At 41.5% G+C, this 25,293-nt stretch overlaps 1 protein-coding gene across 3 annotated transcripts in view; it reads right to left on the reverse strand.

The window, feature by feature from the left end:
* Nucleotides 1-25,293, reverse strand: part of LOC137652215 (cytochrome P450 3A24-like) — a 90,041-nt gene that overhangs the window by 17,201 nt on the left and 47,547 nt on the right. For all 3 annotated transcript variants that reach the window (XR_011046221.1, XM_068385439.1, XM_068385438.1), the window contains exons 3-6: nt 20,788-20,973; nt 20,172-20,274; nt 8,874-9,023; nt 8,594-8,747 (exon numbers count right to left, since the gene is read on the reverse strand). Coding sequence is in view for 2 of the 3 variants with exons in the window: in XM_068385439.1 (XP_068241540.1) it covers nt 8,594-8,747; nt 8,874-9,023; nt 20,172-20,274; nt 20,788-20,973 (593 nt within the window). In the remaining variant the exon portion in view is untranslated. The remainder of the gene's footprint in view (nt 1-8,593; nt 8,748-8,873; nt 9,024-20,171; nt 20,275-20,787; nt 20,974-25,293) is intronic.

A 25,293-nucleotide genomic window follows, 5' to 3' on the forward strand; every position in this document is an offset into this window, starting at 1 on the left:
ATATATATATATATATATATATATATATATATATATATATATATATATTATATATATATATATATATATATATATATATATATATATATATATATATAATATATATATATATATATATATATATATATATTTATATATATATATATATATATATATATATATATATATATATATATATATATATATATATATATATATATATATATATATATATATATCCCTCTGTGCCCATATAAAAAAATTGCTTGTATTTGTTATTATCTTATTTCCAGGTATTGATAGATACAGAATCACTAAACAACAGTGCATAGGTATTGACAGCAGCCCCTACACTCAGTAGGGAGTGTAAGGGAGAAAAAATATAGAATATTTCCTGTTACCAGTCTGTACTAGTCTGTGATGCTGCTCTGTATTCATATAACTCGCCTTGTAACTAGAAGTAAGCTACTGTGTTGCTATTTGAGAGTGCGTCATAAACATTAATAGTTAACAGGAGCTATTGAAATGGCATATCTGGTCAGAGGCCTTAGGAGTGAATTCATGTTAGGCGGGGAATGACTGTGTTCGAGTATTGTTATAGTGGGCCCGCAGAGACCTGTACGACATAGTATGCGGCTGTACTGTTCATAAATTAGGACTGTTTAAGTGACTTTGCATCCCAATGGTGGACGGGAGATTGATGAGAACAGTATTGATTTAGGGAAAATTATGGTACTGTATTTTTCACCATTATATGTTCTTTATAGATGGCTCATTAGATAATAAGTGTTCAAGTTTATTACTGGTCATTACCGATGTTATAAAACTATAGTATTGCGGGGTTCTCCTTTAAGCTTAGTTCTGAAGAAATGCTTTTGTTTTTGTTTTTAGAGGCTATGTTGAGAATCCTAATATTTCTAAGTCTTTCAAATCCTCAGGTTCTGCAGTCAGTTTTGTGAGGATTTTGAAGTTCTGTTTTGTAACTGTGTGGTGATATATCTTGCATGCAGCTTAGTATTTTTTTCTCTTGCTGGTACAATATGCAAAAGGGATGTTAATTTTGCCTTTGACTATCTTAACATTTATTAATGTATTCTTTTCTGGGTCGACCTGTGACGGCCGGTGAAAAGGGTCCTTCTTTACACTTTTCTGATATAAACCTTGCAAATATACCAAAGAAAGATAAAAGCATGGAATGCAGAGGTTACTACCCTCGTGCGAGCACCTTGTGGGTGTCATGTATAAAGCAGGGGCGCGTGAAAGCCACTATTCACAGGCTGTCTTCCATTTAGGGACACCAGGACCGACTTCGGGGTGTCCATCTTGAAGTCGGTCTTGCACACAAACTTGTTGAGGGCTGAGAGGTCTATGACGGGCCTCCAACCTCCCCGTTGCCTTCTCCACCAGGAAGAGTCTGCTGTAGAACCCCAGGCCGGGCTCCTGGACTGGTTCTATTGCTCCTTTTGCCATCATCGCCAAGACTTCCTCTTGTAGAGCTGTCCTCCTGAAGGGGTCCTTTGGAGCCAACCACTCTGCCCGTAGGTCTGGTGTTAGGAAGGGTAGCCTGTACCCTTCTTTCAGAACTGTTACGGTCCACGGGTCTGCACCGTGGTCTTTCCTTGCTTGCCAAAAATGTCTGAGGCATCCCCCCACCTGAGGCTTGGGCAGGAGTAGGAGGCCTCTCTCCCTATCTCCTTCTGGAGGAGTGGCCTGCACGCCCTCTCATGGCTGCCGCGTAGGAAGGTCTAAAGGAGGACTGAGTTGACGATGTTCCCCTACGGGAGGGCTGCGAAGGTTGTGACCAAGCCGTCGCTGGGGCGTCTCTCCTGGGCTGGCTAGACGAGGCCCGAGGAGAAGGAGGAACATCGGAAGCGGTCCTTCTGTGGATGGGTCTTCTACTGACTGGGGTCTGAGATCACCCACGTCTTTCCGTTTTCTGACCCTTTCCATTATATCTTCCGCTGCCTTCAGGGGGAAAAGGGAATAGTCCCACAGTGGCAGGTTTCTCAGGGCTCTCGCTTCTCTGTCTGGAATCCGTCTGGTAATTTTACTAAGGACTGTGTCCCTCCTCCGCAGGATCCAGTTGGCAGCTTGAGCTAGAGACTAGTAGGAGACAAACTTCAAGGCCCTACCTCCCGAGCTAATCAGCTCCTTCAGAAGGGCCTGATTCTCCGGGACCGAGAGGTCATAGGACGCCTGGACTCCCACAAGGGCGGAGGCCTACCAGTTCAGCCAGGAGGACACGTTGACCAGGTCCTTGGCTATCTCCTCCATCATTGTAGCCTCCGACTGCAAGAAACAGATTGGAGCCGACGAGGCCCTATCTTCAGATCCTCCTTGGCCTAACACCTCGAGAGCTGGTTCCACCTTACAGGCACCTGGTCGCTGTCCCTCGGGAAGATAAAATTTGCTCTGTGACCTAAGGCCCTGGAACAGCTTGGAGGAACTTTGGGTCTTGGGAGCCTCTGCATGGGTGGCCACGATCTTGTTGACGTGCGCTCTACCCAGCCTAACATCTCTGGCAACCGGTAGTGCTAGGGATGGTTTATGTTGAACAGGGGCCTCTACCAGTCTGTTTAGGCTAGAGCGCCAAGGGTCCTTGGAGAAGGGTTCGGGCTCTTCAATCCTGTGATGGCTCCTGATGAGCCCTATCACTCTCCTGTATGCAGAGACCTCCGCTGTTACGCCCTCTGTGTTATCCTCCATCTCCTCCGTAGGGTGATCCGCTGCTCGTGACGGAGCCCCTCTGGCGGGGGCCTCCGTACGAGGCTCTGGACGAAGGACGGGCATTGCCGTAGCTGCGAGGGCCTCCGTCCTAGGTCTCTCCTTCGTCGTGGAGGATCTGGCTTCCGTGGGCTTGCCCGACGGGGGAGCCGTTTCTCCTTCTCCTGACGGTGATAAGTCACTTTGGAGGATGGGACGAGGCTGCCAGTCCGAAGGGGCGACTCGCTCCGCTATGCGGATTGAGTCAGAACCTTCTCGGCCTTACGCCTGTCCGACGGGGCCGGAAACGACGTATCCCTCCGTCTGTCGAACCTGCCGGTGGGCGCATATCTGTCCGGGGTTCTGGATCTAGAGAGCCAACCTGACGAACTCGGAACTACTGAGAGCTCGGGGAGCTTGCTACGCAGGACCAACACCCATTCATCTCCAGGCGATCTACTTCTCTTGAACTTCCTTCTGGGGGACCTGGAGCGTCTACCCCTGTGGCGAGACCTGGAGCGTCTACCCCTGTGGCGAGACCTGGAGCGTGAGCGGGAACGAGAATGTCTCCTCCGGGATCTCTCGCGTCGTCTTCGGGACTTCTTACGGGCCCCGCCATCCAAGGAACAGGAACTCGTTATGGCTGCCGAGACTGACGATGCGTCGTAACTCGCCGGCGGGGCGGGCGCGCGAAGCTCAGCAGGAGGAATAACCCGACGACCGGCGGAAGACGAGGGCTGTAGGAAGACGTCTGGCAAGGTAGTCGACGGTGCTGGAGGGGAGCGTGGGCGATCTTCGATGGGGAACCAGGTTCTGAAGCCTTCCTCCATTCTCAAAGGGGACCTGTAGGGTGTCCTCGGAGGTACCCACCCGAGGGAGTCTGATAGGGGTGAGTCGTCTTCCTCGACGGCACCCTCGGCTGTAGAGGTACCTGAAAAGCACGCCCAAGAGGCGGGAGAAGATGCAGTAACATTTTTTCCCCACATAGGTTCATCTGACGAGACGTGCCCCAGAGGCACCATGGCTCCGTCTCCAGAACACACACCCGTCCCTCCCTCAGGCCCCTCACTTGCCTGGAATGACGCCACTACCCCACTATCCTGCAATACAGACTCCTGGGGAAGAGCCGCCGGCTTCTTCCCTGCAACGGACTTACCTCGTCCCGTACTCTGGGTTGGGGAAGGTGGTATGTAGGCTCGCCCTGACGACGCTCCTGGAGACGTAAGGGGAGAGGAGATGCTCGCCTTCTTAGGGGACCTCTTGGCCGCCGCCGCCTTCTTCGTGCCGAAGCGCACCCACTGAACTTCGTTCCATGATTCGCACTCAGGGCACGTGTCCGTAGGGTAACACACTCTGCCCCTACACGACGAACACAAGGAGTGCGGGTCCACCTCCGGTTTCGAAAGAAAAGCACCACACGATTTTCCGGCCATAGGGCCAGTATAACGGTGGGGATGCTCCATTACGCATTAGTAACACACCGAAAGACACAGGAACGCAAGGGAAGGAACAAGGGAAGCACAAAGGTACCACATGGGACCGCGGAGACACAAGGGAAGGACACAAGTATACCACGTGGAGACCACGCGAGACACGAAGGGTCAGGGACACAAAGAGTCACGCTGGGAATAAGGAGAGCGTCGAGATGTTATCGCGACGCGACCAGAGAACTTACTGGAGGTCGAGACCTGAGAAAGCATGCTCCCTGACCCGGGGTTAGCCTCAGGGCGCGTATCACTGCGCCTGAGGTTAACCCTCACAGAAAACGGGAGTAAGGTAAACTACACAAAAATCTGGTCGGTAAGGAGGAGATCCCAGATACTCCTTTGAAATTAGTTCGAGGTAAGTACTCCGTGTTGTAACAATATAAAATTAATAATAATTATGATTTATTACTATTGTCTTTGTAAAAATACAAGGAAAAACTTTGAATGCCCGTATCTCAAAACTATACTTATTGACCTTCAAATTCCATAGTCTCCCGTAGTTTTAAAGATATAGCATTGCAATTTGGTATATAACTTAGAAATACATTATAGAACAATGAAATGAAGCCCTTTTTCCAATTTTTGTTTCATATTTTTTTCTTAATTTTTTCCCTGATTTTAAGGATTTATTTTTTCACCATATTGAAAAAATTCATATCTGGCAAAAATACTTTGAGAAAAAAAATCTTCATATTATTGGAGTTCTATATCAGGTATATATAGGGTAGTAATCCCAGATCTTAGTAATACAGTAGGGTCCCGAATTATGCGAGAATTTGGTCGATGAAAGGCCTCGTGTAATTGGAAATTCGTATATTTCGAAACACATCATGGCGGCAAACAGCAACCTACCCGTCAATTTTTTTTTTCACTCCATTTCTAGCTTTCTAGCTATATATATACTGTATATACACTGTGTATATATATATATATATATATATATATATATATATATATATATATATATATATATATATATATATATATATATATATATATATACTGTAGCTTTTATCTTAACAATACTGTAAGAAATCCTTCTTATAGATTTTTTTTATAAAATACTGTACAAAATTTCTTTTATGGATAAATAAAACAATAAAAAGTTGTTAAAGTTTTGATAATTTTCTATGACTGTAGTATTTACTACTGCATAGCTTACTGTTTTCAGTATTTTCCGAATGATGTAGAATTATTTCCTATAGATACAAAAAACAAAAAAGGGTTTTCAAGGTTTGATACAGTACGTATCTAGCAAAAGTTAAAAATTACAGTATAGTACTGTATATCCATGATGACACTCCCACACGTAAACACGGCCACTAGGCGCAAGTGTGCAATAGGCTGCTGTACGATAATCACGCTTTTTTTTGCCCTGAGCGGTCATTTCACTAATGATAATTTTTCAAAGTTAATATAATTTCTTTATGCTTATAATTCGTAATTATAGTTAAAAGTAGGGATATTAATTAAATGGTTGAGTAAAAAAAACAATTAATACTACTATTATTTAATTTCAAATGGCTACATAATACTGAATATTCTAATGGGTTCTTTTTATCTTCAATCGTAAATCTTACGCCTGGATAAGCAACAAAAGGAAAGGGATAGGTCTCTCTCTCTCTCTCTCTCTCTCTCTTCATATCGTTTCCTGTATAGTTTTCAAATATGTTCGTCATACATTTGTACATTATTTATCCACTTTATTCTCTCTCTCTCTCTCTCTCTCTCTCTCTCTCTCTCTCTCTCTCTCTCTCTCTCTCTCTCTCTCTCTCTCTCTCTCGGCGTTTCCTTTCCCTTTATAGTTTTGTGAAATTTCGTTGTCCAGTCATTCGGTAATGAGAAGTCATTTTCGCTTTCGACATCGAAAGAAAACTTTGTTTCTTCAATATACTCATCACTGGAGGATTCAGAACTAGTGCTCTCATTATCAAACAGGTTATCATTATCAAATTCCACAACAAGTATATCATTTATTTCATCTAAAAAAATAACCTTCCTCTTTAGACCTTTCATTACAAAAGGAACAACAAATAACCACTTATGCATGAACGCCCGAGCGCACTGATAGGAAACCAGTTCAAACCAGAGTTTTGTAACATCAAGCTACCTTCAGAAAAATAGTTGCCAGACATCATATAAGTTTCTATTCACAGTCCCCATATGCTGAGAGTGTTGCCAAGTGGTGATCCTATACTTACTATACGAGTAAAGTAACATCACGAGACTGACGGCTTGTAATAGGCAAATAAAGTCATGAACGAAATATACAGTTGAAGACGGTACCGAGTAGATCGTGGTTAACGGTTTATCACGTGGGTGACGCTTAACAGGTTAAAAAAACATTTTATATAGTTCGGTATTTTCTGTATCCATCCTCTCCCAGAAAACCTTCAAATGTGAATTATCGGAATGTGTGCAGATCTTGGCAGTGCGATAACTAGTTAGCGACTGAGAATAAAAAAAATAAAAAGCCCGATTGACGAATGACGATGCTGATGAAGAGGATATCGAATACCGATTTTTCCCTAATTGATTTTTTCTACGTTCTGTCTAATCCAATGTACAGTACATTCTTATGTAAAGGGCGAACCCCAACATTTCTTGATGCTGCTACACTTTAATTATAGATATTTTACCACCTATTTATAATCTTTATTTATAATAACATCTTTAGTAAAAGCTCTTCAATATCACTTTCAGGAGTAAATGCGTTTATGATCGACGATGAAACGTAAAAAAAAAAACGTTTTCCTTTTAAGAAGGCGTTTTTTTTAGGAAAAAAAAAAACAACACGAAACAAAATTGCTCATATTTCATATATTTTGATTTTCTAAGGATAAATAAAACATTAATTATAACATTATTATTACATAGTACCTGGTAAGATATCTTTTGCCGCAAAAGTTAACCTATAGACAGTTGTTAAAATTGGTTAGCGAGTTCGTTATGATCGGCGATGGAACGTACTAAACAAAGTAATGGGTTTGGTTGTGGTGACATGTTTGGCAGTAGCATGATATAAAATAGTCTTTATTTTGATGGTTTTTAATTTAAAGTTTAATGAATAAGGATTTTTCACCATAATCACAACGTAAGTATAAAAATTAATTAGTACAAATATGGAATATTATACATATAGGTGTTGGACAGTTAGGCTAGGCCTAGCGACAAGTTCACACAACAGATGGGCAAACCTTAACATTTTTCATCCAAAACTAGTCTTAAAATGTTTGAACAGAAATCTTTCTCTCACATTCTCTCTCCCCCCTTCTCAGACATCGGGGAACCATCACCCCCCCCCCCCAATACAATTAAGAAAACAATAGATTTCCTACGCTTCGCGGTGCTTGACTCGCGGATTTAGAATGCTCCTCGCAAATACAGGAAAATTAATTTTTAAAAACTATCGATCGCGTAATTGAGGAATCGCGTAATTAGAACACGTGTAATTCGGGACCCTACTGTAATTATCAAGGGATAGAATTTGAAAAACACAAATTTTCAGGATAAATCCCCCTGGCGTTGCAAAACCGAAGGTCAGAGGCAAAAATCCTATGCAGTTTGTAGATGTCCTAAGTCACCTTATTAAGTGGTATGAATGTCAAAGTCCTGTCATTAAAAATCGGGATTAGCTGGCCGGCCCCCTTAATAAGTTATCTGCTTCAGTCAGGACATTATTCTTAAAAAAAAAACCTTCATTACTAGTCCTCTTGTTTTGTTAAAGTTTTATAGTTTATATAGGAGATATTTACTTTAATGTTACTCTTCTTAAAAACTTTATTTTTCCTTGTTTCCTTTCCTCACCGAGCTATTTTCCCTGTTGGAGCCCCTAGGCTTATAGCATCCTGCTTTTCCAACTAGGGTTGTAGCTTAGCAAGTAATAATAATAATAATAATAATAATAATAATAATTAAATGGCAGGACAGGATTACAAATGAAATTACAGTATATGAGATTACTAGAGAGCTATATGTGGATATCATCATGGTGAGGGGTAGATGAATATAGTTTGGGCATGCTCTTTGCACTCCCCAAAAGATTAGTTCACCAAATTTAAACCTGGGCTACACAAGGCTCTAGAAGAGTAGGAAGACCCAGGCCTACATGGCAGAGGACTATGAAGCGTAAAATAGGAGATGATGAATGGAGAAGTATCTATTTAAAAGCTTAAGATAGAGACGACTGCCGGAATCTAACCAAGGCCCTTTGCGTCAATAAACGCAGGAGATGATGATGATGATGATGATGATGAGGGACACTCAACCCTTGAATGATGGTTCACTATAATTGATGGGTTTATGAGGATATAACACCATTCTTACTGTTTTTAGATCTGTCCTATTATCTACTTATATATAGTTCTACTTTGTATTACAATCATAAAGTACAGTATAATAATTTTCATTTGAAATGTACATACCTTGATTTGTAGGTTTTTTTGATGAAATAGTTGAATTTTCAATTGCTTTGTTATTGTTAGTCTGTTCTTGCAATGATGCATCCAACAAAAGCTGCAGAAAATCATTTCTTCGTAGATTGTTTTCAAGGCGGTATTTCATTGTGTCAGCTACAACCTGTAACATTCCAATACTTAATCATTTCCTATTATATACAGTGAACTACATAAGAATTGTGTAAAATTTCAGTAACAATTTTTCAATAAAATAAGTGATAAGAAAGCAAACAAAAAAAATCCTTACCTTTTGGAAAAAATTAATTGGCGTCCTATCAACAACATTGAGATGAAGTCTTTTTGCAATATGAGGCCAAACAAACTGGAAAAACATTAAAGGCCTCTTCCAATTAGCAGGAGGCTTGAAAAATCGTGCAGCTGCTGCAGAAAACTCATCCTAAAGTAAAAAAATATTCATAAGGAAATTTTTCTTCCAAAATTATCTGAAAAATAGTTACATTATTTCTATGAACCTCCCCTGATGTTTACACTGCTGCTTCTCCAGGATCAGGTTTGATCTACACTTGAGCGTAAAATTTAAAAATTTTCCCTTTCATCTTTTTCTTCAATGAATACTTGACCTTAACAAAGGAATGGAACCCTCCAGTGATAAAGGTGAAAAGGTCAGGTTGCTACCTCTGTTAATCTATTCTCGGTTATCTTCAAACGGCTGTGATAACACATAGATTGTTTACTTACTGCACTCAAATATGTCTTCCTCTGGTTTAGTTAGCAATAATTGCAGGGAATGTGCACAGGAATTATTTCTGGGAGATCATGATACACATTCCCTTTGTTCATGTCGAGGTCAATACTGTTTAAAATAATTGTTCACCCATGCCGGATTCCTTATCTTGGACGGTACATGCTGTTACAAGACTGGTTAAATCTGGATCTTTATGCATTCCCACCAAATGTCATGATTCAGCAGGTGCTAAACAAGTGTAGGAGCTCTGTAAACAGCAGGATGTTACTAATGTCATTTATAGCCCATTTCTGGCCACAGAGATTCCCTGTGGACCCTGTTGTTTGGTCATTCCAGAGGGTTATCATACAGAATTGAATTACTCAAACAGCCAATATAAAAGGTGGTTTATCCAAACCCATCCATGTTACATCTAACTGCATGGAGATTATCCATCATATTCTCAGAAACATGATATTTTAATTATAAAATAAATTTTTGAATATACTTACCCGGTGAATATACAATAGCTGCAACTCTGTTGCTCGACAGACAAAAAACAGTAAAAACTCGCCAGCGATCGCTATACAGGTTGCGGGTGTGCCCACCAGCGCCAACTGTCGGCCAGATACCACTCTCTCGATGTAAACAAAGACTCAATTTCTTCTCATCCCACTGCGTCTCTATTGGGGAGGAAGGGAGGGTCGTTTAATTTATATATTCACCGGGTAAGTATATTCAAAAATTTATTTTATAATTAAAATATCATTTTTAAATATTTAACTTAGCCGGTGAATATATAATAGCTGATTCACACCCAGGGTGGTGGGTAGAGACCAGTTAAATATGTTTACATCGTATAAGCTAAGAGTTTTTTATTTCATTTTGACAGTTATCGATATAACAAAAACAAAATAAATAGGTACCTGGTAAGGAAGTCGACTTAGACGATTACTCTGCCTTGTAAGTACGTCTTCCTTATGGAGCCCCGCGATCCTCTTAGGATGCTGACAGACCCCTAGGAGCTGAAGTATCAAGGGCTGCAACCCATACAACAGGACCTCATCAAACCCCTAATCTGGGCGCTCTCAAGAAATGACTTTGACCACCCGCCAAATCAACCAGGATGCGAAAGGCTTCTTAGCCTTCCGGACAACCCATAAAAACATTAAAACATTTCAAGAGACAGATTAAAAGGATATGGAATTAGGGAATTGTAGTGGTTGAGCCCTCACCCACTACTGCACTCGCTGCTACGAATGGTCCCAGTGTGTAGCAGTTCTCGTAAAGAGACTGGACACCTTTTAAGTAACATGACGCGAACACTGACTTGCTTCTCCAATAGGTTGCGTCCATGATACTTTGAAGAGATCTATTTTGCTTAATGGCCACGGAAGTTGTTACAGCTCTAACCTCGTGCGTCTTAACCTTAAGCAAAGATCGGTCTTCCTCACTCAGATGTGAATGAGCTTCTCGTATTAACAATCTGATAAAACATGACAAAGCATTCTTTGACATAGGCAAGGATGGTTTCTTAACCGAACACCATAACGCTTCAGATTGGCCTCGTAAAGGTTTAGTACGAGCTAAGTAGAACTTAAGAGCTCTAACAGGGCATAAGACTCTTTCTAGTTCATTGCCTACGATCTCCGATAAGCTGGGAATATCGAAAGATTTAGGCCAAGGACGAGAAGGTAGCTCATTTTTGGCTAGAAAACCAAGTTGCAGAGAACAAGTGGCCTTTTCTGACGAAAATCCGATGTTCTTGCTGAAGGCATGAATCTCACTGACTCTTTTAGCTGAGGCTAAGCATACCAGGAAAAGTGTCTTAAGAGTGAGATCTTTCAGGGAGGCTGACTGTAAAGGCTCAAACCTGTCTGACATGAGGAATCTTAGGACCACGTCTAAATTCCACCCAGGAGTAGCCAAACGACGCTCCTTAGTGGTCTCGAAAGACTTAAGGAGGTCTTGCACATCTTTATTGTTGGAAAGATCTAAGCCTCTATGCCGGAAGACCGATGCCAACATGCTTCTGTAGCCCTTGAAAGTGGGAGCTGAAAGGGATCGTCCTTTTCTCAGGTATAAGAGAAAATCGGCTATTTGGGCTACAGAGGTACTGGTCGAGGATACAGAAACTGACTTGCACCAGTCTCGGAAGACTTCCCACTTCGATTGGTAGACTCTAATGGTAGACGCTCTCCTTGCTCTAGCAATCGCACTGGCTGCCTCCTTCGAAAAGCCTCTAGCTCTCGAGAGTCTTTCGATAGTCTGAAGGCAGTCAGACGAAGAGCGTGGAGGCTTTGGTGTACCTTCTTTACGTGTGGCTGACGTAGAAGGTCTACTCTTAGAGGAAGACTTCTGGGAACGTCTACTAACCATCGAAGTACCTCGGTGAACCATTCTCTCGCGGGCCAGAGGGGAGCAACTAACGTCAACCTTGTCCCTTCGTGAGAGGCGAACTTCTGCAGTACCTTGTTGACAATCTTGAATGGTGGGAATGCGTAAAGATCCAGATGTGACCAATCTAGGAGGAAGGCATCTATATGTATTGCTGCTGGGTCCGGGACTGGAGAGCAATAGATTGGAAGCCTCTTGGTCAGCGAGGTTGCAAAGAGATCTATGGTGGGTTGACCCCAAGTCGACCAAAGTCTCTTGCACACATCCTTGTGGAGGGTCCATTCGATTGGAATTATTTGACCTTTCCGACTGAGACAATCTGCTAGGACGTTCAATTCGCCCTGGATGAACCTCGTTACTAGGGAGATGCCTCGATCTTTTGACAAGATGAGCAGGTCCCTTACGACCTCGTACAAAGTCAGTGAGTGGGTACCTCCCTATTTGTAAATGTACGCCAAGGCCGTGGTTTTGTCCGAGTTTACCTCCACCACCTTGCCTCGAAGGAGATTCTCGAAGCTTATCAAGGCCAGATGAACCGCCAAAAGCTCCTTGCTGTTGATATGCATGCTCCTCTGACTCGAGTTCCACAGACCTGAGCATTCCCGACCGTCCAGCGTCGCGCCCCAGCCCAAGTCCGATGCGTCCGAGAAGAGAACGTGGTTGGGTATCTGAACTGCCAGGGGAAGACCCTCTCATAGGCTGATATTGTCTTTCCACCAAGTCAGACAAGACTTTATCTTTTCGGAAATCGGGATCGAGACCGCCTCTAGCGTCTTGTCCTTTTTCCAGTGAAAAGCCAGATGGAATTGAAGAGGACGGAGGTGTAGCCTTCCTAGCGAGACAAATTGCTCCAGGGATGATAGCGGCCCTACCAGACTCATCCACAGCCTGACTGAGCAGCGTTCTTTCTTCAGCATCTTCTGGATGGAGAGCAGGGCTTGATCTATTCTGGGGGCCAACGGAAAAGCCCGAAAAACTTGACTGTGAATCTCCATCCCTAAATACAGAATAGTTTGGGATGGGACCAGCTGTGACTTTTCCAAATTGACTAGGAGTCCCAATTCCTTGGCCAGATCTAGAGTCCAATTGAGATCCTTCAGACAGCGATGACTGGAAGAGGCTCTGAGAAGCCAGTCGTCCAAGTACAGGGAGACTCTGATCTCCGATAGCTCGAAACTGGTACCCCACATTCCTGTGAACAAACCTCAGAAACGGTTGGGAATCCGGGTGTATAGGAATGTGGAAGTATGCCTCCTGAAGGTCGAGAGAGACCATCCAGTCGCCTTCCATAAATGCTGTCAAGACAGCCTGGTAGACTTCATCGTGAAGTTTGTCTTGACAATGAACACATTGAGCGCACTTGCCTCTTACGTACTCCTGCAGTGAACATGGCTGCCAAATCATGGAGCCATCCCTGAGGGACTTGTCCCTGCAGAGAACGTGGCTGTCAGATCATTGGAGCCATCCCTGAAAGCCTTGTTTATGCATGACATAATTGTACAGCAAAACTTCAAAGGCTCGAAAACAGCTGTGAAGTTGACCTGTAAAATCTTGGAGCGTCTCCTGGCCAGGCGCCAGGGAGAGTCTACGAGATTTGAGAAGTCTATCTGGGCAGAAGCAGGAACTCCCAAGCCGAGAACTTCTCTCGTGTCATATCAGACTCTCGCTCTATAAGCCAGTTTAAAAGAAGGGAAAGCAAAGGCTGTATCCCCCAAACTCCTCCTGGTGATAAACCAGTCGCCTAGCAAACGTAAAGCTCTCTAGGAGAGCGAGAGAGCACTAGCTTATAAACAACGGCTTCGAAGTAGCTAGGCCTAGTGTAAGCTCTGACGTTTAGGCGAACGAGGAGCAGCAGTTACAAAAAGATCCGGACAAAGATCCTTAAAAATCAGCATGATTTAATCAAAGTCCATAGAGGGCTAAGCAGCTTTAGGCTCCTCTCCGTCTGACAGAGTCCTCAAGGGAATATCAGTAGGAGGGGGAACAGCAACTTCCTCATCTAAAGGAACCTTGTCCGATAATAGCTGAGTCTCAAGCAAGGGAGAGACCTACCGTGGTGGCAATGCTTTACAAGCAGAGTCCACACGCACTGGTGTATTAGTAGCGGACCAGGACGCAACGCCATGTAACTGCTTGACAGTCTGTGAACTGTCAACAACAACAGGTGCGAGAGACCAGGACGCAACGTCATGTAACTGCTTGACAGTCTGTGAACTGTCAACAACAACAGGTGCGTGAGGACGCACAGCGTCCACTCGAGACTGCTTTGACTACCTAGACTGAGCAGTCAAAACAACTCTAGAATGCGGAGGTTGACGCACAGCGTCAAAACAAGTCAACTCCGATTGTTAGCGAACGTCCTGAACGTCAACAGGAGCATCAGCAAGTGGCCTAACGTCCAAATGTGGCTGAAAATCCACACGAGACCGCATCGAGTGTGGTTCTAAACAACCTGACTGACGTGACTTAGCTACGCCAACGTCAACAGGACGCACAAAGGAACGTTAGGTTGGCTGAAAGCCAGGATCTCGATGAGATAAACGGCTAGACTCAACGGACTAATCGGCAGAATAGTCTTCCATAAGGGAGGCAAGCTTATTCAGCATGTCTTGCCGTACAACCCATTTAGGATCAACGGAAATGGTTGCGGTAAGAGACGAGGGTAACGTCTGTGACCGCAACACTTTGCCAACAAAAAAGACTCTCGGAGTCTGTGTTACGCTTTTGTTAGGCGGCGAGCAGTTTTCCGATGACTGCATAGGGTCAGAGCTGTCCTGATGGCTGCAACCAGGACGCTGGACCTGTCCTGAAAGGACTGACTTTCGCTTAAGGGCCTCGAAACCTTGTTTCAGGTTTCTTATGCGAAAAGCCTTCGGATGACGAGGAGAAAAATGTCTCTCTCGCCTTATGGTAGGGGAGATCTTGGTAAGATACACCCGATACCATAGAGGGAAACGTCTGTTCGCTGATCAAGGCCTCTCGAACCCATAAGTCGTACGACATTACTTCTCCCCTGGGCTTGGGAGCTTGCAAGAGGTCCCGGACTAGGTGAACGACAGGCACGAACAGACGAACCCTCGGACGCAACACTGTAACACTTTGCGCAATATCACTTTATCACTACGATTTTCTGTTTTGCACTTATTTCACTGAAATCGAAACTTTTACTGATTTCTACCTGAAGCACGCAATTCTACCCTCATCAAAAGGTAGTAAATGCTAAATCAGTCGTATAATGCAAGCACATTAATACCAGCAAAAAACAGTAAACATCTTTTAAGATAAAAAAATTCAGTGGTTGGGGAAGAGAAGAAACACTAGTTCATTCAAAACTACGTTTTCGATCTCTCACCGTACATTGCCTGGGGACGAGAATAAAACTAAAAACGTTTTATCCTTTCTCCCCGTACAGAAAAAAGGGACGAGAGTAACTCGAGAACAACGTTACCCGCTTGAACGGAACGTTTTCTCTCCTCTCTCTCCCTCCGTCTCGATCTCTCTCTCTCTTTCTCTCTTGATTTCGCACCTAAGAGAAGAGCCCAATTACATTTCGTCAAAAAAAAACATGTTATTTGACCAAAGGAAAAAACTGAAAGGTTTTTCAATTAAAAACTTCCTTTAAAATAGAATTTAAAACATTTAAGCTTTGAAAGAAGAATGAACAAAACGTCAGAAACGATTTACTCTTTCTGCAAAGTGAAACCGTGATACTCTCTCTCTCTATCGTAACGATAGAGCGCAAACTGCGTAGCATAAATAAACTAAACATTAGTTCATCTTTGAAAACAGTACGAAGACTATTCAAAGAAATTCTTCCATAAAATATTTATTAAAAATATTCAATTAAAAAGTTTTAAATCATTAGCTCTTTAAAAGCTATTTACGATTGAAAGGGCTCAACGTTGTTTAACTTCGGTTTCCAAGTTAGGACCGCCTACTCTCAGGAAAGGTCGCATATAAACAAAACATTAAAATTTATTTTTTTATGTTTATTATAAATGGAAAGTTAATTGAAGAGGCCTAATAAAGGCGGTGAGATATAAAATATATAGAGGAAAATCTATAATTAATTTATAACGTGATAAGATAATTACTAAAAGCCTAAACACACTTCCGTCTAAGGGAAGGGTCGGCCATTTAAAAGTCAAAGAAAGTCCATAGTCTCTTTGTCACCAAAAATTAAATCTATCCAAAACGAGTTCAAGATTTAAGATGAAGATAAAACACCTGCACTGCGAAAGCTCAAACCAAAATGAAGTACTTCACCAAATATGTTGAGAAAACTCCAGGTTCTACAGCGAGTAAAAGTACGTCTTGTCGACACGTCGACAGAGAAGAAATTGAGTCTTTGTTTACATCGAGAGAGTGGTATCTGGCCGACAGTTGGCGCTGGTGGGCACACCCGCAACCTGTATAGCGATCGCTGGCGAGTTTTTACTGTTTTTTGTCTGTCGAGCAACAGAGTTGCAGCTATTATATATTCACCGGCTAAGTTAAATATTTAAAAAAAGGGTTTTCAAATCCGTCTATAAACTATATTATAGGTTCTAAAAGAGTCTACAAATAACTTAATTCAAGATAATAGAATATTTATTTTGATTGTGGAAAGTTAGAAATTTGTTCATGGTTAGAACTAGCTTAGATAATCCTGTCAAGTGTTTTAGTTTTCATTTTTAAGACAAGAAACTTTCTATTTCAGCCATTATGGAATGTAGATCCATGTTTAATTCTGTACTTTATAAAACATTGAAGATTAGCTCTGTCAGTTTTAAGTATTATAGCAGATGTGTTCAGATACTTCAGTATTGAAAGACCCCAGCGTAGCAAGGTAAATTTTCTAGAATTTGGATGTGGTTTTACATAATTCAAAAGAGGCAAAATATGAACTGATGAAAAGTCTATCTCTTTACGGACATTAAGACCAAAATACTTTCTTTGTTGGCTTTAGTGTTGGTTAAACAAATATGTGAATTACAAGTGTTGTCAGTTAAGGTAGGCTTTAAGGAACACAAAATTATCTTAGTCTTTTATTTTCATTCAGGACCAAGAATGATTTTAATACCGAGTCTGACTCAACTTTTTCACATTCCTTCCCTAAAATTGGATGAAGACAATTCATTAGAGAATAGTTTTCTTTCTCTACTAAGAACAGTACACTTGTATATGAACAAAAATAAAGCTAATAGAGTAATCTTTTTTAATTTGTTTTCTGGGTTGAGGTCTCTAATCACCCACTAACCAAAAATGCTGTCATTCCTTATCAAAATTTTGATCATTGAAGTACACATAAAATGCTTGAAATTGATGGTACATATTAAGAGCAGAATAGTGTACCATGTCGGTATTCACCATTCATTGTCTTAAAGAGGCATTGTTTGCTTATGAAAACCGTTGGCCTCCAGGTCTAATAGTACTGGCAAAGGACGTGGTCTAACTTTCTATTTCTGTTGATTTGTTATTCACTTTTCTATGAATATGGGGTTGTATTCAATATCAAAAATAAAATCATTCACAAATATCAACTAGATCAAAAGTAACATTTAAGTAACATTATTTGTAATTTAGTAAACAACCTGGAAACCCACATTTCAAACCATAGTTTAAATGGTTTATCAAATTATTCTAGACAAGTAACCTAGACTATGTTAGTAATCCTCAACCTCATTGAATTAATTGTACTTAAAATGATCCCTCTCTTTCTTTCAAATGTACCCCACCTACAAAAGTGAGAGAGTCAGCAATATGAACATCAGGGGAGATTCATAGAAATAAACAGAATCTTAAAACTTTAGTTTTGTATTCTAGTTAATGTTAAAATATAAATTAAGGGATTTTGACGAAGGAAAAATCTATTTCTGGGGAGAGACCTGTGACGCCCAGTGAAAAGTCCTTCTATCTACCTTTTCTGATATAAATCTTCCAAATATACCAGAGAAAAATAAAAGCATGTAATGCAGAGGTTACTACCCTCGCGCGAGCACCTCGTGAGTGTCGTGTCTACATCGGGGGCGTGTGAAAACCACTATTCACAGGCTGTTTTCCAATTAGATTACTCCTTCATCAAAGGGAAGGGCCGTAACAAAGACCCCAGAAACCACACTTGCACCACGCCACCACCACCTACACGAACACCCTCCAGGTCATCCTTCTGTTTTGGACTTGCCCGCAAAGTTAAAAACTTTTTTGCCCAGTGTTTCTCGAAGAGTTTGTCGTTAATTCAACATGACTGACGTTGCTACTTCACCTTTACCAATGTTAAGTACCATAGTTTGTTTTGACAGTTTATTGCAGTACCGGGCATTTGTTCTGTTTCCAGTATTGTGGATTTTATTTTTGGAAGCGATTGGCCTGCCTCGGTATCGGCAGCCATTTTGGGTTGTGTTCGCTTCAGTAAATTTTCAAGTTATTATTGCCCTTCTGGTACTCTGTCATCTAGGTTATATCACTTACGTTTTATGACCAATTTTATTATCATTATTTATTATTAGTTTTTACTATGGTATTTATTTGCTAGAAAGTCCAATTTGGACCTATGAAGAATAGCGATTTAGTCTTTGTTATAGTTTTAAGCACTGTACAAAAACCACACCTTGCATCCTAACCAATATAATCTTAAGAATAATTTTAAGCTACTTTACAATAAATTAACTAAAAATTTTAAATTCATGTACCTAGTTTACTACTATGACATAAAACAGTACCTGTATATCATATACCTGAAACACAATCTGTAAGACAGAAATAAAAACCACGGTATACCTAGAAATCAAATGATTTGTTATCAAATACCAAGAGATCAATCCTAACTACATTTGAAATCTATCAGAAGCTTAATCATGAAACTATGCAACCAATTATCCTGAAGACATACCCTTGACTTAATATCTTTTTTTCTAGTGGCAACTTTAATGCTACAGAGAAAAACTAACTTGGATCAGGTGTTAATAATCACTATGGCAGGTCTACCTTGGATTTTGTTAGGATAGGAATTATGAAAATATCTATCTCAAACTGATTGAGAAGCCTATCTGAATATTCTACAAATAAGTGGACTTAGTTATAAAGTTAAATCCAATTAATTGAAATTAATAATCTCAAATAAATGTCATAAGAATAACAATTCATTATGGCAATAAACTTCAGAACAATAATGTTTAAATAAAAAAATGAGTTAACTGTAAATGAACATAAGGCGACTTTAATTATATTAACATAGCAGAATGTTTATTTCTTGACCAAACCCTTACAAATTCCCATGCACTTGAGTCTCTTTTAAAATGAGATCATGAATAGCACTTAGATGTTATTATTATCATTATTTGCAGCTATATCCCTAATTGGAAAAGCAAGATACTATAAGCCCAAGGGCTCCAATAGGGCAAAATAGCCGAGAGGGGAAAGGAAAATAGGAAATAAATAAACAAGAGAATATTTCAAGAACAGTAACAACATTAAATTAGATCTTTCATATATAAACTATAAAAATTTAACAAAACAAGAGGAAGAGAAATTTGATAGAACAATATGCCCAAGCAAAAGAACTCAAATACAAGACAGTGGAAGGCCAAGGTACAGAGGCTATGGCACTACACAAGACAAGAGAACAATAGTTTAATTTTGGATTGTCCTTCTCCTAGAAGTGCTGCTTACCATAGCTAAAGTGTCTCTTCTATCCTTACCAAGAGGAAAGTAGCCACTGAACAATTACATTGCAGTAGTTGACCCTCGAGTGAAGAAGAATTGTTTGGTAATCTCAGAGTTGTCCAGTATATGAAGACAGAGAAGAATGTGGAAATAATGGGTTCATTTGGTGTATATGTAGGCAACGACAAAATGAGCCATAACCAGAGAAAGGGATCCAATCTAGTACTGTCTGGTCAGTCAAAGGACCTAATAACTCTCTAGCAGTAGTATCTCAATGGGTGGCTGGTGCCCTGGCTAACCTACTACCCTTTGAACTAGCATATACTGACCCCAAAGTCACTATATTTTAACTGCCTCGCTCTTGATGTGCTCTCAAGTGGTGCTTCAACTGAGAAGGAACTTCTATATTATCATGGTAGCCAATATATAGTATTCACAACTCGATTATCAAAATACTTGTAGCCAGCCTGCAGATGCAGACTTAGAGGTTTCCTTTAGGCTTTTGGCTACCAAACATCAAAATCATCTAACATTTTTCTTATCTCTTCATATTTTTGCTTTCCTCAAGGTACTTTTTCCTATAACATAATAAAAATTGTCACCTTGGGAAACTACTCCAAGACCTAGTTGTAGAATTGTCTCGATTCTTGACTGCTTAGGAACATACCTTATCACACCAGCTTCCAAAATTACTATTAAGAAAATAACATTCCAAATTTTAATGTTTACATCAACTCTCTCCTCATTATAAGGTGACTGATATCCATGATGAGCAGTCATTAACTCATGGCTATTAAGTCTTCATTCTTTACAACATACCTGAGTATTATTGAGCGAATCACTGTTCACACCAAATGCAATACTGGCAATAGTGTCCATGGTGAACTTCCCATACACTTCTTTCATCTCGAACACTGATGATCTGAAAACAAACGGTAACAAAGTTTAATTCTAAGTACAGCATTCTATACATCGGCTACAGAAAAATTATCATTGTATACATAACTATCACGACCATGGATGGTATGTGGCTTCAAGTTACAATCGCACACAGGTTCCATAGAGAGATATGGAGGGTAACTGTACCATAAAGAAAAAGAGAATCAAAACCAATTTGGGATACTTTTCATAAACTTTCTCACTGACAAAATTATGACTGAATATTCAATGTACCAAAATAAAAGTTCTACAAAGGTCTTATCAAAATGTTTTTTTAAATTAGTAATACTATAAAAAAATCTAGTACAATCACAAAGCAATACCTGTATATCAAATCAAGATGCCAAACTATTTGTTAGAGTTTGACCATCAACTGGAAATAGAATAGAATAAACCCTTGTTTAAATTACAAGTGATAAGCTCAGACAGTAAGTAATAAAATTTATCTATTACATACAATATGTTTCACATGCAAAAACTAATTGCAGTAATTTACCTTTTTTCTAGCTCTTTATCAAAATAAACACACAGATTCTTGGCACAATCCTTAACGAGTTGTAAAGTTTGCTTAATTTTGCCGGAGCTAAACGTAGGAGTCATAACTGAACGGACAGCTTTCCATAATCCACCCTTTAAGCCTAATAACATGTGGTCCATCACAGGTTCGTTGAACGTCACAAAGCTATAAGAAATGAATACAGTATTACCATTACTTCAATAGGCAAAGCTTCTATGCACATTAAATCTTTTTTGACTATGCAGTTTAGTCACAATGACATAAATAAGATTAATACCTATATGGGACCCTTACATGCAGAATATTTTCTAATTCTTAATATTTTCTAACCATTATTGAAAACAACTGTCATTAATACTGGTATCAGTCTGATAAAGAAGGTACAGGCAATAAAAATTCCATGAAAGTATATAAATTAACATCTACAGATACATTCTGGGATCAATCAAATTTTGACCAAAACATTATGAAATAATTTTCTATATTCATATACAGTATGTACATACAGACTTGTTTGATTTTACAAACAGAATATTTCTAATTTTCTTTACAGATTAGAATTCAGTAATCCTTTCCATGCAGTATTACAAATAAAATCAAGACTGATTTGGAACATGATTAAAATGAGTGTGCGACATTATAGCTAGGTCCAAGAGAGCTAGGCCCAAAAGAGCTAGTACAATTGAGCTAGTGCGACAAAATGGCTAGTTCCTTAATAGCTAGTACCAAAATCGCTGATGTGACAATATAGCTAGTTATACATTTGAGCTGGTACAAAAAGAGTTGTTAACCAAAATATGTTATTTTCATTAGTAAAATAAATTTTTGAATATACTTACCCGATAATCATGTAGCTGTCAACTCCGTTGCCCGACAGAAATCTAAGGAGGGATACGCCAGCTATCACAATACTAGAAGGGGGTGTACTAACCAGCGCCACCTGTGGCCAGGTACTCAAGTACTTCTTGTTGACACCTCCTCAATTATTCCTCGGTCCCACTGGTTCTCTATGGGGAGGAAGGGAGGGTCAATTAAATCATGATTATCGGGTAAGTATATTCAAAAATTTATTTTACTAATGAAAATAACATTTTTCAATATTAAACTTACCCGATAATCATGTAGCTGATTCACACCCAGGGGGGTGGGTGAAAACCAGTGTACAAGATTAAAGGATAGCCAAGTATCCCCAAATTTCATATAACAGTTATCTCCAATAACAAATGAAATAATAAGTACCTGGTAAGGAAGTCGAATTGAACCGTTACTCTGCCTCTTTTTTAAGTTCGTCTTCCTTACTGAGCGCAGCGTTCCTCTTGGAGGCTGAATCAACCCAAGGTGCTAAAGTATATAGGGTTGCAACCCCTACTAAAGGACCTCTACACAACCTTTAACCTAGGCGCTTCTCAAGAATGAATTGACCACCCGCCAAATCAAAAGGATGCGGAAGGCTTCTTAGCCTACCGTAACAACCATAAAAACAACAATAAAAGAATTCAAGAGAAAAGTTAAAAAGGTTATGGGATTAAGGGAATGTAGTGGCTGAGCCCTCACCTACTACTGCACTCGCTGCTACGAATGGTCCCAGGGTGTAGCAGTTCTCGTAAAGAGACTGGACATCTTTCAGATAAAATGATGCAAACACTGACTTGCTCCTCCAATAGGTTGCATCCATTACACTCTGCAGAGAACGGTTTTTATTAAAGGCCATCGAAGTAGCTACGGCTCTTACTTCGTGGGTCCTTACCTTCAGCAATGCAAGGTCTTCCTCCTTTAAGTGAGAATGTGCTTCTCTGATCAGAAGCCTTATATAATACGAAAGCCCATTCTTGGACATGGATCTCGAGGGTTTCCTGATGGCACACCATAAGGCTTCTGACTGTCCTCGGAGAGGTTTAGACCTCTTGAGATAATATTTGAGAGCTCTGACAGGGCAAAGAACTCTCTCAAGTTCGTTACCTACCATGTTGGAAAGGCTAGGTATCTCGAACGATCTAGGCCAAGGACGTGAAGGAAGTTCGTTCTTTGCTAGGAATCCAAGCTGGAAAGAACATGTAGCAGACTCGGTCGTGAAACCAATGTTCTTGCTGAAGGCATGAACCTCACTGACTCTCTTAGCTGTTGCCAGGCAAACGAGAAAAAGGGTCTTGAGGGTAAGGTCCTTGAATGAAGCTGACTGGAGAGGTTCGAACCTAGATGTCATAAGGAACCTTAAGACTACGTCTAGATTCCAGCCTGGAGTGGAAAGACGACGATCTTTAGACGTCTCAAAAGACTTAAGAATGTCTTGAAGGTCCTTGTTGGAAGACAGGTCCAAACCTCTATGGCGGAGAACTGAGGCCAACATACTCCTATATCCCTTAATCGTAGGAGCTGAAAGGGATCTCTCATTCCTAAGATGAAGCAGGAAGTCAGCTATTTGGGTCACAGAGGTATTGGTAGAGGATATCGAATTGGCTCTACACCAGCTTCGGAAGACCTCCCACTTAGACTGGTAGACCCTACGAGTGGAAACCCTTCTTGCTCTGGCAATAGCCCTGGCTGCCTCCTTCGAAAAGCCTCGAGCTCTAGCGAATCTTTCGACAGTCTGAAGGCAGTCAGTTGAAGAGCGTGGAGGTTTGGATGTAACCTGTCTACGTGAGGTTGACGTAGAAGGTCCACTCTTAGAGGTAGAGTCCTGGGGAAGTCTACTAGCCATTGTAGTACCTCTGTGAACCATTCTCTTGCAGGCCAAAGGGGAGCAACCAGCGTCAGCCGTGTCCCTTCGTGCGAGACGAATTTCTGCAGAACCTTGTTGATTATCTTGAACGGAGGGAATGCGTACAGGTCGAGATGGGACCAGTTCAGTAGAAAGGCATCCACATGAACTGCTGCAGGGTCTGGAACAGGAGAACAAAACAGAGGAAGTCTCTTGGTCATGGAGGTGGCAAACAGATCTATGGTAGGTTGACCCCACAAGGTCCAAAGTCTGTTGCACACACTCTTGTGGAGGGTCCATTCCGTGGGAATGACCTGATTCCTTCTGCTCAGACGATCTGCTGACACGTTCATATTGCCCTGGATGAACCTCGTGACTAGAGAGAGGTTTAGACTTCTTGACCAAATGAGGAGGTCCCTTGCGATCTCGTAAAGGCTCCTCGAATGGGTCCCTCCTTGCTTGGAGATGTAAGCCAAGGCTGTGGTGTTGTCCGAGTTCACCTCCACCACTTTGCCTAGCAGGAGGGACTTGAAGTTCAACAGGGCTAGATGAACTGCCAGCAGTTCCTTGCAGTTGATGTGGAGAGATCGTTGTTCCTCGTTCCACATTCCGGAGCATTCCTTTCCGTCCAAGGTTGCACCCCAGCCCGAGTCCGATGCATCTGAGAAGAGATGAAGATTGGGGGTCTGAATGGCCAAGGATAGACCCTCTCTGAGAAGGAGGTTGTGCTTCCACCACAGGAGAGTGGTCTTCATCTCTTGGTTGATAGGGATAGAGATTGCTTCTAGAGTCGAACTCTTGTCCCAATGAGCTGCTAGGTGGAATTGAAGAGGGCGGAGGTGGAGTCTGCCCAGCTCGACAAACAGGGCTAGGGACGAGAGAGTCCCTGTGAGACTCATCCACTGTCTCACTGAGCAACTGCTCCTCTTCAGCATGCTCATGATGCACTCTAGGGCTTGGCTTATCCTGGGGGCCGATGGAAAAGCCCGAAAACTCTGACTCTGAATCTCCATTCCCAGATACACGATGGATTGTGAGGGAATGAGTTGAGATTTTTCCAAATTGACTAATAGACCCAGGTCTCTGATAAGGTCTAAAGTCCAATGAAGATTCTCCAGACAACGACGACTCGAGGAGGCTCTCAACAGCCAGTCGTCTAGGTAGAGGGAGGCTCTGATGTTTGACAAGTGAAGGAATTTGGCTACATTCCTCATCAGAAGGGTAAAGACCATAGGAGCTGTGCTTAGGCCAAAACACAGGGCTTGGAATTGGTAGACGACCTTTCCGAAAACGAATCTTAGGAAAGGTTGGGAGTCTGGATGAATCGGAACGTGAAAATAAGCATCTTTCAAGTCCAATGAGACCATCCAGTCCTCCTGTCTGACCGCTGCTAAGACCGACTTGGTCGTCTCCATCGTGAACGTCAGCTTGGTGACATACTCGTTGAGAGCGCTGACGTCCAGCACAGGTCTCCAACCTCCTGTCTTCTTGGCCACAAGAAAGAGACGGTTGTAGAAGCCCGGGGATTGATGGTCCCGGACTATAACCACAGCCTTCTTCTGCACAAGAAGCGACACCTCCTGGTGCAAAGCTAGTCTCTTGTCCTCCTCTTTGTAGTTGGGAGAGAGGTTGATGGGCGAAGTGGTCAGAGGTGGTTGAAGGTAGAATGGAATCCTGTAACCGAACCTCAGCCAACTGACAGACTGTGCGTCTGCACCTCTCATCTCCCAAGCTCGCCAGAAGGTCTTGAGTCTGGCTCCTACTGTCGTCTGGAGAAGCGGAGAGTC

Source organism: Palaemon carinicauda, chromosome 13 (genome assembly GCF_036898095.1).
Source record: "Palaemon carinicauda isolate YSFRI2023 chromosome 13, ASM3689809v2, whole genome shotgun sequence".
NCBI lineage: Eukaryota > Metazoa > Arthropoda > Malacostraca > Decapoda > Palaemonidae > Palaemon > Palaemon carinicauda.